The sequence below is a fragment of the Gambusia affinis genome, linkage group LG03, assembly GCF_019740435.1.
Source record: "Gambusia affinis linkage group LG03, SWU_Gaff_1.0, whole genome shotgun sequence".
NCBI classification, from domain to species: Eukaryota; Metazoa; Chordata; class Actinopteri; order Cyprinodontiformes; family Poeciliidae; genus Gambusia; species Gambusia affinis.
Genome location: NC_057870.1, coordinates 23,925,786 through 23,937,486, shown reverse-complemented (window position 1 = coordinate 23,937,486; position 11,701 = coordinate 23,925,786). Strand labels below are relative to the sequence as shown.

Genomic DNA, 11,701 nt, shown 5'->3' with positions numbered 1-11,701 from the left:
TGTGACCCTTGAGTACTTTGAAGGACGTTGTAGTTTGCATTTTCAAGTTATGTGATTCTTTGGGGTTGTTCTCAGCAGTCAGAATCTGAGCTTCAACAGTTATGTTTTGCCCACAAAGTTAATATGACTTGAGATAACTGAGACTGAAACAAAAGTTATCTTCTGCTGTCTTAAAACAGCAGAAGATAAATAAAATGTTATTTCTACTCATGTGAAGATCACTTTTAGATCTTTGCAATGCCATCAATTTTGGAAGTATATTTGCTGTGTTTAAACAGTGTTTGGTTGAGATGGTACAGCTACAGCTGTCATAGAGAGCGTCACGCTCAGAGGTGTTTGTAAGAGGCCAAAATTATGCCACAGTGAGGTAAAAAACTGAGTCCCTGTTACTTGATGACAGTTTCTGCTGGCCAGGGTGGCATAATCAGTTATCGGGTTTCGGGGTCAATTCTTTCAAGGGGCAAAGGTGGTTTGCTGTATCACCTGAAACATCTAAGTGTGACAAAGATCAAATTTAAGACACTGTCGAGATCCTATTGTGATAAATGCACAAGAAAGACTATTATGCTCAGTCGTCACTTTTTATTCTTTGTTATTCCAGAATTCCATCCACGAAGCTTATTTTAAATTTCCCTTTCATATGAAAGAGACATCTAAGACAAATCTATCCATACTTAAACCAAGATCTATTCTTAACCTGAGTTATAATAGAACTTCATTCTTACAATATTCTTGCAATATTCGTTGCAAGAATATTAAAAACTTTGTGTTTGATTTATTGACAGACAATATTTATAGTTTTGGCCTTGTACAAGTCTTAAGCTGCAAAATTCAAAACTAGAAGTACCTAATCAAACACAAAATCTTTTATTTTAAGTAGCTGCTGAGAAAACATGCCTTTTTCGCCTTTTTCTAAGCTTTTGCATTTCATTTTTTAAAATATTTTTTCATCATCTATTTCACAGTTCTGCTTCTGCATTTGGGTTAACTACCAATCACCAACAATGACAATTATGTAAGCTTTTCTTTCTGCTTAAATTGCAGTCTATGTTGCCGCATTTACAGACAATGCACATATGCAACTGATGAGACTATTTTTATCTAGACTTCTTTGGCTTGATTGTTGTTTAAACACTCAGAAATGCAGAATAGTCCATTTTTAATGTATTCATAGGTGGATGGCTTACAAGAGTTTCCTTAGTACCTAAGTGTTTTTCTGCACTGATATACTGTATTATAATAATCTGTATTTTTCAATGTTATTTTTGACATGTTCTGACTCAGTTACACATCCCTTGGGTCATGAATAATAATTTATGCCCATTTCTAAAAACTGCACAGTATTTTCTATGATAGCCTTGTACAGTATATCATTATTATTATTGTTCTTGTTAATGTCATTTCTTTATTGTCAGTCAAAGAATATGGCACAACTTTAATGATAATGGCAGTCTTGCTGCATAAAATACATTTCAAAAGAAGTTTCTAACTACACCTGGTAAATATAATGGTAAATATTATGTCAGATGGATTACATTACATTTCTGACCAAAGTAAAGAAAGTTGTTACCCAGAACAGCCAGCTGCTGGAGTATCTGCATGTCATTGGGAAACATACAGGTGTGTCCATATGCTTTCCCACAAGCTGTTATGCGGCACTTGCTTCCTAATCCCAACAGCTCCACACGTGTTGTCTAGTAATCCACATACACTATCAGTTCTGCTCATGCTCTCTCCTCCACATCTGCCTAAAACTCTTTCTGCTTGGGAATTCTATAAAAGCAGGTCATGTTAGATGGATTACGCAAGAACTACATCTAAACAGGGAGTATCCTTGGTTAACATATCTCTGCTTCCAGGAGCTTTTCTTAGTTGCTTTGTTTACGTCTTCCATACAGACTATTGTGTTTCCGATTCCCAAAACTAGTGTTACTAATCTGATTTCTACTCCCTGCTCACAGAGTTGTCTACAGAAGACTTTGATAGGAGTTCTTTATGGGGCAAGTGAACATTTTAAGGGGAGGTTGGGGTGGAAAACATTTTACCTCATTTTGATCGTTAACCTGAAAACAATAGATTCTTAGCAGAAGGTTGTTAGCAGGGAAAGCTGCCTGAATAGTCTGAACAATGCTGATGTGAATGAATAGCAGGGAGATGGAGGTGTGCTTTTAAGGGAGCGGTTACAAATACTTTCAGGTAGCTCCACCAAGCAGTCTATTTTGGGAACCAGCAGTGAGAACAAAGGTTAATCTGAATGCACTTTCTGAATGTGAAATTCTAATCTAAGCTATCACTGCTCATCAAAAAGCTTAAAAGTTTCATACAGGAAGAAAAAATTAAACGAATAAAACGTGTTCTGCAAGTTGACTGAAACTTGGATCAGCTATAATGAGCTAAAAGGCATGCAGCAAGTACTAACAAGCACATTTGGTGTTAGCTTTGCACTATATGAAGTAAGCTACTTAACACTATTTATTTCGGATTGTTTTAGTTGACAATGTCTTAAAGGCACTAGGGTTGTTGCATCATTTGCAAGGATCTTCACCCCACTTTCTGAAAGTCAAAGTAAGGAAACAACTCAATTTTAAAACAAGCCACAGAGTGCAATGCAATTAGTGAACTGAGTTACTAAAACAAATGAACCTTTCAAAAATAACCTAATTTATTGAATATGAGAGCAGCAAGGAAACAGATAGTTTCATGGTTATGTGTGGTGACAGCAGATTGTTTTCCAGATATAGATGTACTTCTTCGAGAAGACATTTTTCTGAGAAGGATGTAATATCCAATATATAATATTGATAATATATACTATGACCTTCAAAAGTGCACATGTCTCTGTTGAAATGCTATGTTGATGAGATATAAAAAGTTAGATCACAGTTAACAATTTCAAAACTTCAAAACATTCAAGTCTACATACACAACACAAAAGATAAGGGATTTTGCATGAAATTTCAGAATGCACATAAAATGCATCATAACCTTTAGAGAGGAATTTGATTCTATCTTTTTTGTCTCTTCAGGATTTCAGTACTTATTGTGTAACATGTTGTTCTCAAAAGATCAACCACAAAAACCACGATAAGTTTCTGGTGCATCACTAAATGCTTTTGTTTAATGACAATGTGCATTTAAACCATCCTCTTCATCATGCCGTTCACATTACAGCATTAGATCAAGAGGATCCCCAAAGTTTGATCAACAACTCCTCGCCTTCGTGAGGCTTCAAAAAGGATGTTCTCAGAGGTCATCCCCCCCCAATGCCATGTTTCCACTGCATGAGCCAGGAAACTGAGACCTCCCATATTACTGCTATGATTCATTAAAAGTTTTGTTTTCACTGAAGACCCCCAGTCATAATGAGTCATTGAAAACCGTCTCAAAAATGACAGTGGGAAATGACAGATGTGCTATATTACTCAGCAGTACAATGATGTAATACACGCATTCCTATCAGGGTGGTGAAAATGTGTTAAACAGAAATTTGACTTCTTCAAAAGTGGAACGTTTAATTTGTTTTGTTAATCTTCTGACATGTGAGTTGGTGGATTCATCTGAACGAGGGGGACTCCCATCTACAACAGGTGATAAATTCATGAGGAAGCCCTGAGACCAAACATCTTCTCTTTCCAGGCCATCTGAGACAACATATCTGTAGACATAGTTATAGGGAGTAAATCAAGAAGGGTTTATTCTTAATAAATATAATACAATCTAATGGACTTTAAGACATCACCACCTATGGATTTGCATTGAAGGAAGTCAAACAAGATCCAGATTGTGTGTCCCAGATTCTTAGCTGTTTGCCTACAGTTACAGGACAAAAATCCAAAACCACTAATCCAGTAGTAAAATAACAAGGTAAGAATTTTAAATAACTCATTTTCTGTTGATGAGAGATGACCATCCAGTACCTGCTGAGTAACTGCTGTTTCCAGGAAAGCACTGACACTAGAGACAAGTGTGACTGAACATGCCACATGTGTTGTCAGCATCCCACAACTAAACGTAAAACAGAAACAGTGAACCACCACAAACTGTCACTCTAGTACAAGTAAGTCTCAAATTTCCCCTCATAGAGACCCCCACCATTTTTGTGAAATGGTTTTATAGCTTTCAGCTTACCTGTATCTCTCATCATCTGTTCCCTGTGCAGATACCTCTACCATCCCAACTCCAGCTCAGACAGGGTGACTTTAATCTGGACAAGGTTGAAAGTGTTCCAGAGATATCCCAAGATAAATGGCAGAACCCGGTGCAACAGCAATTCCATCACAACTACAATCGAGAAGATAGGTGTCCGAAAGGTCAAAGATAGAAGAAGAGTTGGACTGAAAGAGGCTAATGAACTCAGCTCATCAAAAACTGTTTTCTCTTTCTTCTGCTCAAATAAGGAAAAAAATTCTAATGCTGCTACAGCTGATTATTGGTGAAAGAAATTATTTTCTTTTATGATAAATTTTATGCTCATAAACATCAGCTATAGATAACTTGTTAGTTTGGTTAAAAAGCATTGTTTGCTTCACATAGGTGCAGTTTGAAAATACTTATCAAGTTAGGACCAAAGGTAAGAGTGATTATAATTAGTACTATTTTAAATGTTTAAAACCTAAAATATGATGATGCATGGTTTTAAAGCCTTTAGGTTTCGATGTAAGAACCTCTTTGAGCAAAACCACCATAAAAAAACCCCCATCAGACTGTGGTCAGAGACCACAGTCTGATGGGGGCTTAATTGCATATGCTGAGACCACAGTCTCAGCATATGCAATTAGTTGCATATGCTGAGAAGAATGCGTTTTGAGCCAATTTAGTCAAAATTGAGCATGTTCAGATATTGACATTTTACAAAACCACTGTGCCACTGTTACAATATCATACCAAGAATGTGCAAGTAAACTGTTTATTCTTGCAACATTAAGTACATTTAATTCCTGTTTTTACTTGCATATCATAGACCTTGAGAATTCCAACCTTGCAAATTTAACACACCATTACATTTTATGATTAGTATGCACGACTTTCTGTTTCATGCACACAAGGTACTGGGCATCTAGAAGTTTAATGGACAATCTGTCTTGCTGTGCATTAACAAATGACCTATTTTGACTTAAAGCCTAAAACAACTCCATGCAAGTTTTATTTTGTGTTTGAGCTGTGAGTCATATTGACCATAATGACCATGGTTTGCAGTTGATCATCTTTAAAAAAGGAGATTTCTGTCTTTAACTAAAGAATAGTTTACCTCTACTGGTCTGTAGACAAGAAGTGTGGTTATACTTCTAACCTCACTTCCTTAACAGAAAGGTCTGACAAAGCAGAATGTGAAAATGTCTTTTGCACAGCTGTGTATCTTTTGCCTAGACTACGAATTATCTACACATGACTGAGCACAAATGAAAAATAGAAGAAAGCTAAACTTTTATTTAATGTTGATCAATGGAAAAGTTAAGTCTTTTCTAACTTTCCTTCTTTTCTGTAAAAGGTATTCTTTCTTACAGTGTATAGTACAGGATTGTGACTTTCCCTGCAAACTCACATTGGCAAAATTCTTCAACTCACATGTTCTCTCACTACTATCTGCAACACCAAAACAATACATACACACATGATTTGATTTAATATAATTTAAAGCATTGTCTGATGCATGCAGACCAGTGTTTTTTCTTATCAAAATGTTATTCAAATGTACTGTGATTTGTGCAAAGGTTCTCTATATCTATATAAGACTTGTAGACGACTTTTATGTAATGTTTGAGATTAGTAACTACATAAATATAAGAATGCAAGTCGATCTAAAGACAAACACAGGCTCTGCATACAACTGTTGTCAGTCACAGCTGGGAGAAAATCACTGATATCAAGGCCCGACTAGAGTTACCCAAGAGGCATGTTGGAGAAAGTTATGATTAGTCCAAAATTTAAGTTTCTGCCCACCAGTCAAGGCACTATTATTAGCAGACACCATCCTTCCTGTGAAGCAAGGTGGTGGCAGAGTCATGTTGTGGGGATGCTTCACTGCAACAGGGCCTCAAAGCTGGTAAAGGCAGAAGGTAAAGTGAATGCAGCAAGAGAACTACGACTTCTTTATTGTAAAGCAAGAAGCCTTCAGCTAAAGACTCACATCTGGTACAACAATGTAGATTTTCTGTGGTGACCCAGTCAAATCCCACACCTCAATCCCATAGAGAGTCTGCTGGATTTGAAAATGGCTGTTCACAGCCAATCCTCATGCAACCTTTCAGAGCTTGAACAGTTTGCAAAGAAAGAATGGAGTAAAAATTGAGAGCTATCCACAGAGTCTGTTCTGTGATTGCTACCAAACATGCATATACTAAGTACTGACTTGAAGCAGGGGAATATTAATGCAGTCAATTATGTGACACATTTTTTATTTATTTGCCACTCTTTTGTAGACATCCATTTTCACTTTTATATGAAGGGGGTTCAACCTTATTTGTTGGCATTTCTGCTTACATCCATCCTATGGATCTCACAGAGCGTTGTTGTGGTGAGTTTAAAGTCACAAATGTCTTCTGCAGTTGCCCACCAGAGATGACTCGGCTTCAAATGCCACAGAAAATCTTAATCAGTACTGCAATTTACAAACTTTATGTGCTTGTAAGAGATGGGAAACTGCTCATATTCCTAACCAAAATGAACTGAAGTGAAACTACACTCAAACCATCTGTCAAGATGAGGTTTTCAACAGCTGTGCAAATGTGTGATTGCAACACGAATGTGCAGTGGTGTGAGTCTCACATGTTCAGTGATACCCTCAATGTGGGTAAAAAGACAGCATCGCAAGGACCCTGCAAGATGCACAATGTAGTGAAACATTTATTTTATTTTTATTGCACAGTGCAATGAAACCTTTATTTTCTCTACAGTGCACATTTATGTTGATGTTTTTTATTAGTTTGTTTGCATTTCCATATTATACTGGAATAAAATAAAATAAAACACTAACATGTACGTGTCTTTAATGTCAGTGAAATAATTAAATATATCTTACAACCCAATGAATAAGAAGAACAGTTTGCAAGCTTGTCATGGGCAAGTGAAAATAATAAATATGTTTATTTTTTTGATATACTATTTTCACAAACTGGTATTTCAATCCTAATTTTGGTAACATCTTAGTTTCCTGATCACATTTAAGATTATTTATTATCTTTATCAGAAGGTGTTACAGAGGTTTCTGCAGCACCTCGCATGTCTTATTGTAGGACATTGTGTTCTTGCATGTGGGTTCTCCGTGACAATTTGGGCTCCAGCCTCCGACCGAAGGTGTAAAACTCAAAGAGAGAGTCACAGCGCCCCCCAAAGGGCAGCTGGGCCTCCTCTGCTGTTCCTATGGATGCTCCGCCTCTTGAAGCGTTTGTAAGCGACATCATCGGCTTCATTGTGGCCCTTTGAAGAAGAATAAAAATCATTGGGCATGAGAAATTGTACATTTCATAAATTTTATACTTTGGCAAAAGTAGTAGTAACCCCAAAGCTGACAACAACTCCTTGAATCAACTTTTGGATAGTTGTTTCCTCTTGGGAATTTCACAATAAAATGTTCGTGTCTCTGCGAATTTAAAAAGTTTCCGAAGAAATTTTATTAGATATTTCGTCATAACCTTTGACCTGATATAACATGGTATGAAATGTTAAAGAACCGTGACTTTTGAATTTAGCACGGCCTTTAGAAATTGTTGGGGATTTTTTTTAAGGCAACGAGTTTCCTGTTTGGAGGGATCTTTCCCCCCGTTAACTTCACTTTACTTTCATCCTCGAGTACGCCCAGACTTTTCTGCAGGATTCCTAACTCCCCCCCTCCAAGATGGAGGCTCTCGGAGGTTATCCCACCAAGTCCTCCAAAGCCAGAATAAAAAGGCTTAGGGTCCTGGTGAGCATGACAGTAGGTGTGGGATGTTTGTTCCTCCTGCAGACGCACCTGGTGAAACCAAGAAAACAGAAGGACTTTTATTCGTTTGAGGTGAAAGACGCAAAGGGGAGGACGGTATCCCTGGAGAAGTACCGAGGGAAAGTACGTCCACATCATCACCAGGCGTCTTAAGTTTGGCAATAAATCTCTGCAAATCTTCATTTGGAAACAAAGATTACGTTTTAATATTTTATTTCCTACTTTCTTGTCATTACATTCTGTGCAGAGTTTTATTATAATAATTGCTCCGTGGTTTTTGTCCTGTTCAGGCATCGCTGGTTGTAAACGTGGCGAGTCACTGCCAGCACACGGAGGCGAGCTACAAGTCTCTGCAGGAGCTGCACCGGGAGCTGGGTACGTCTCACTTCAACGTCCTGGCCTTCCCCTGCGGCCAGTTCGGGGACACGGAGCCCGGGTTGAGCCGCGACATCGAGGCCTTCGCCAAGTCTACCTATGGCGTGACGTTCCCCTTCTTCAGCAAGATCAAAATCCTGGGCACGGAGGCTGAGCCTGCCTTCAGGTTCCTCACAGGTCAGCAGGAAAACATACAATGTCCTGTTGCATATTGACAATTTCTGACAGCAGTTGCTGACTTTAATTGATTACTTGTCCGTTTTTTTAAAGTTGTAATGGTTATATAATTAATATTACGCTTGAATTTAGTATGGATCTTTCCTCTAACCCACACAGGATCAAAAAGATATCTATGCAAGATAAAATCAATGTATACATTGAGTCTGATATTTAAATAATTAAAGGGTTCTGAAGGTTCTTGATCGAGTTTTACCCAGAAAAGACAGTGGCTGGTTAATTTTTCCTTATGATAGATAGTTTTTAAAACATAAAAAGGATTTGGAAAGATTTAGACAACAGCACTAATATTTGGAAAAATGCTAGCTTAAAGTTTAACTGTTTTCTAGATATCAACAATCTTCCAGCAAAATTCTGGCTGGATGTTTTACCACTGCAAGTCAATTTTATTGACTTGTTTGCTGGCAGAGATCCAGGCTCTTTGAAGTCTTTAGGGTTGAAATTGAAGTGAATATTTATAGGAAGAAAATCCAAGATGGCTATTATAAACCTGCTAGAATTAGTTTTGATTGTTGTTTGAGATCATTGTTATGTTAGAAAACCAAAAAGAAGTAGGTATGCAAGAAATAAAACTCTGTTGGAACTACTAGCTATCCACATGTTTTTTCAAAGAAAAGAGTTATAGGAGAACCAGCTACGTCCAAAAAATAACAAAAGTCAATTTTTGGAGAAGCTAGGATTAAGCTTTCATATCTAGTTAGCACTGTACAAACAGTTAAACAGCATTGAAAGGATTATCATTATTGTTTTTGCTGCCAGTGGTAATAGAATAACATATTGCATAAAGTAGATGAAATCATGATGATCCAGTATTAAATGAATGACATTCACATCAATGATGAGTGTTCAAAGGTTCTCAGTAAACATGTGTATATTGTTTTACCAGAAAAGCTCAACACACATTTAAAGAGATATTTAGAAAAGAAAAAAAAAAACTACTACTTACAAAAATGCTCCTGTTTTTGCATAGTTACATTGTTAGGAAATTATATTTGTTTATAGTAAATACATTTCTACATTGATTTTTTTTTTTGCTGTTGTATTGTTGTTTTGGGATATCATTATAATTTAAAAAAATAATCCACTCAAACTGTAGTTTTTTTGTTTGTTTTTTTTAGATTCTGTGCAGAAAATACCAAAGTGGAATTTTTGGAAGTTTCTCGTGAATCAGGAAGGAAAAGTGATCCGGTTCTGGAGAACAGACGAATCCACGGAGAGCATCCGAAAAGAGGTCACAGCACTGGTGCGAGAAATCATCATAAGGAAACGTGGGGAGCTATGATGGCAAATTCTTGGGAGATATGGGACATTTTGCCACTTTATCTCGGATGGAGCCAGCTGGTAAAGCCTGAAATGACTGAAGTGTCAGCAGAGGGCATGTGAGAGAGATCTGTTGCTCCAGAAAGAAGTGGTGGTATGGTTTTATTTGAGTGTTGGTCATTCTATCAGACAATAACCAATGAAGATAAAAGCTTGTTAAGCCCTCAGTGTTGGGTTTTTAAATAAAAAAAATATCTCTACGTTTTGCTTCTTAAAGTAATTTTCTAAAGTTTACAATGTTGTTTTTAAGATGAAGCCTGCATTTTCACCTTTTAGTGTCTGATTTGAGCCTCTTAACTGTATCTCATCCTTCCAACAATAAAATAATGTACCTGAAGATCATCAGTTGTTTTCTCCAACGGGCTGCATGGAGATGCCCTTGCAACTGTGGTAAATGTTGCGTCTCCAACGACTGTTCAAATCCTCACCTGCGGCTTTTCTACATGGAATTTGCATGTTCCATCCATCCATCCATTTTCTGTTCACCCTTTTCCATTAGTGGGGTCGGTAGGGTTGCTGGTGCCGATCTCCAGCTACGTTCTGGGCAAGAGGTGAGGTACACCCTGGACAGGTCGCCAGTCTGTCGCAGGGCAACACAAAGACATACAGGACACACAACCATTCACACACACAGTAAGGGAGAATTTAGAGACACCAATTAACCTGACAGTCATGTTTTTGAACTGGGAGGAAGCCGGAGAACCTGGAGAGAACCCGCGCATGTACAGGAAGAACATGCAGAAAGACCCCGGGCCGGGAATCGAACCCAGGACCTTCTTGCTGCAAGGCAACAGCTCTTAGAGAAGGGTTCAGGTATGGTTATTTCATTATTTTTAAATAAAATATATTTATTTTTCTTATTTATTCTCTTGAGAGAATAAGGGTGAACAGAAAATGGATGGATGGATGGAACCCTTCTCTACAAACCAGTTTCTGGCGCTGGTCCCAGTGTTCAACTGGAAACAGCTGCAGGCGGGACCAGCCACACTAATCAGAGGTCTGATTGAAACGTTTTCATTGGCTGCTTGATCATAACTGAGTTTGTTTTAAAAACATCTCACCTGCACTACGTTACACTTTAAGAGATACAACATTATCATTATTAATTTATATATATATATATATATATATATATATATATATTTATTCTTTTTTTTTTTTCTTTACACCATTTGTAGGCGAGAGTGTAGCTGTGTAAATCTCAAATATCTGCTCGGTTCATCAATGCATCACCTAATTGCAATTGTACACCATAATTTTTAGCACCTAGGAACCAATAATTGAAAGAGGATGAACATTCACATTCATGGTGGTGTTCTTTTTTTACATTGCAATGATTTCTTTGTATTCATTGAGTGTTGCACAAGGTCAAGCTGCTGTGGATTTCTCAGACAGTTTGAGGGCAGCAGCAGGTAAGCTGGCACCTGACGACCCAACCAGCTAACAAGACACTGCCTACAAACCAGCTGAAAGCACCAGAGATCCTTTACCTAAAGATATTAGGTAATATATGAAAAGTCCTCTAACATTTACAAGTTGAACGTAAATATAATTGTTATGGCAGCAGAGCACTGTGAGCTGAAAGAGAACTCGTCAGCTAACATTACACTGCCTCCATACCAGTTACAACTGAAAGGTCTGCACCAAACACAACTTGAGACATTTTGCAGCCCAGCTTCAGTAGCAGATATTTCTAAGGGTTACCTTGATAGCATCAGTGGGTAGGGGGGGTGCAGCTGCACACAATCAGATCTACAGCCACACTGGCACCTCCACCTCAGATTTGTAATCTAGAAATCAGAGAGATTCTCATTTAATTTGAATAAAGAGATTTCCTCTTCATCTTACCTT

The 11,701-nt window shown here is 37.6% G+C and overlaps 1 protein-coding gene across 1 annotated transcript; it reads left to right on the top strand.

Annotated features, from left to right (window-relative positions):
• Positions 1 to 7,674: 7,674 nt before the first annotated feature.
• On the top strand, positions 7,675 to 10,192 carry gpx8 (glutathione peroxidase 8 (putative)). Its single transcript, XM_044112406.1, has 3 exons — positions 7,675 to 8,041; positions 8,209 to 8,470; positions 9,649 to 10,192. The coding sequence occupies exons 1-3, from the start codon at positions 7,835 to 7,837 to the stop codon at positions 9,810 to 9,812; spliced, it is 633 nt and encodes a 210-aa protein (XP_043968341.1). The 5' UTR covers positions 7,675 to 7,834; the 3' UTR covers positions 9,813 to 10,192.
• The last annotated feature ends 1,509 nt before the right edge of the window (positions 10,193 to 11,701 follow it).

Bases quoted from the DNA above. Each gene is read 5' to 3' on its own strand.
- gpx8 (XM_044112406.1), top strand. From the start codon at position 7,835: ATGGAGGCTCTCGGAGGTTATCCCACCAAGTCCTCCAAAGCCAGAATA. The intron at 8,042-8,208 runs GTACGTCCACAT...TGTCCTGTTCAG, and splicing joins TGGAGAAGTACCGAGGGAAA to GCATCGCTGGTTGTAAACGT. The intron at 8,471-9,648 runs GTCAGCAGGAAA...TGTTTTTTTTAG, and splicing joins TGCCTTCAGGTTCCTCACAG to ATTCTGTGCAGAAAATACCA.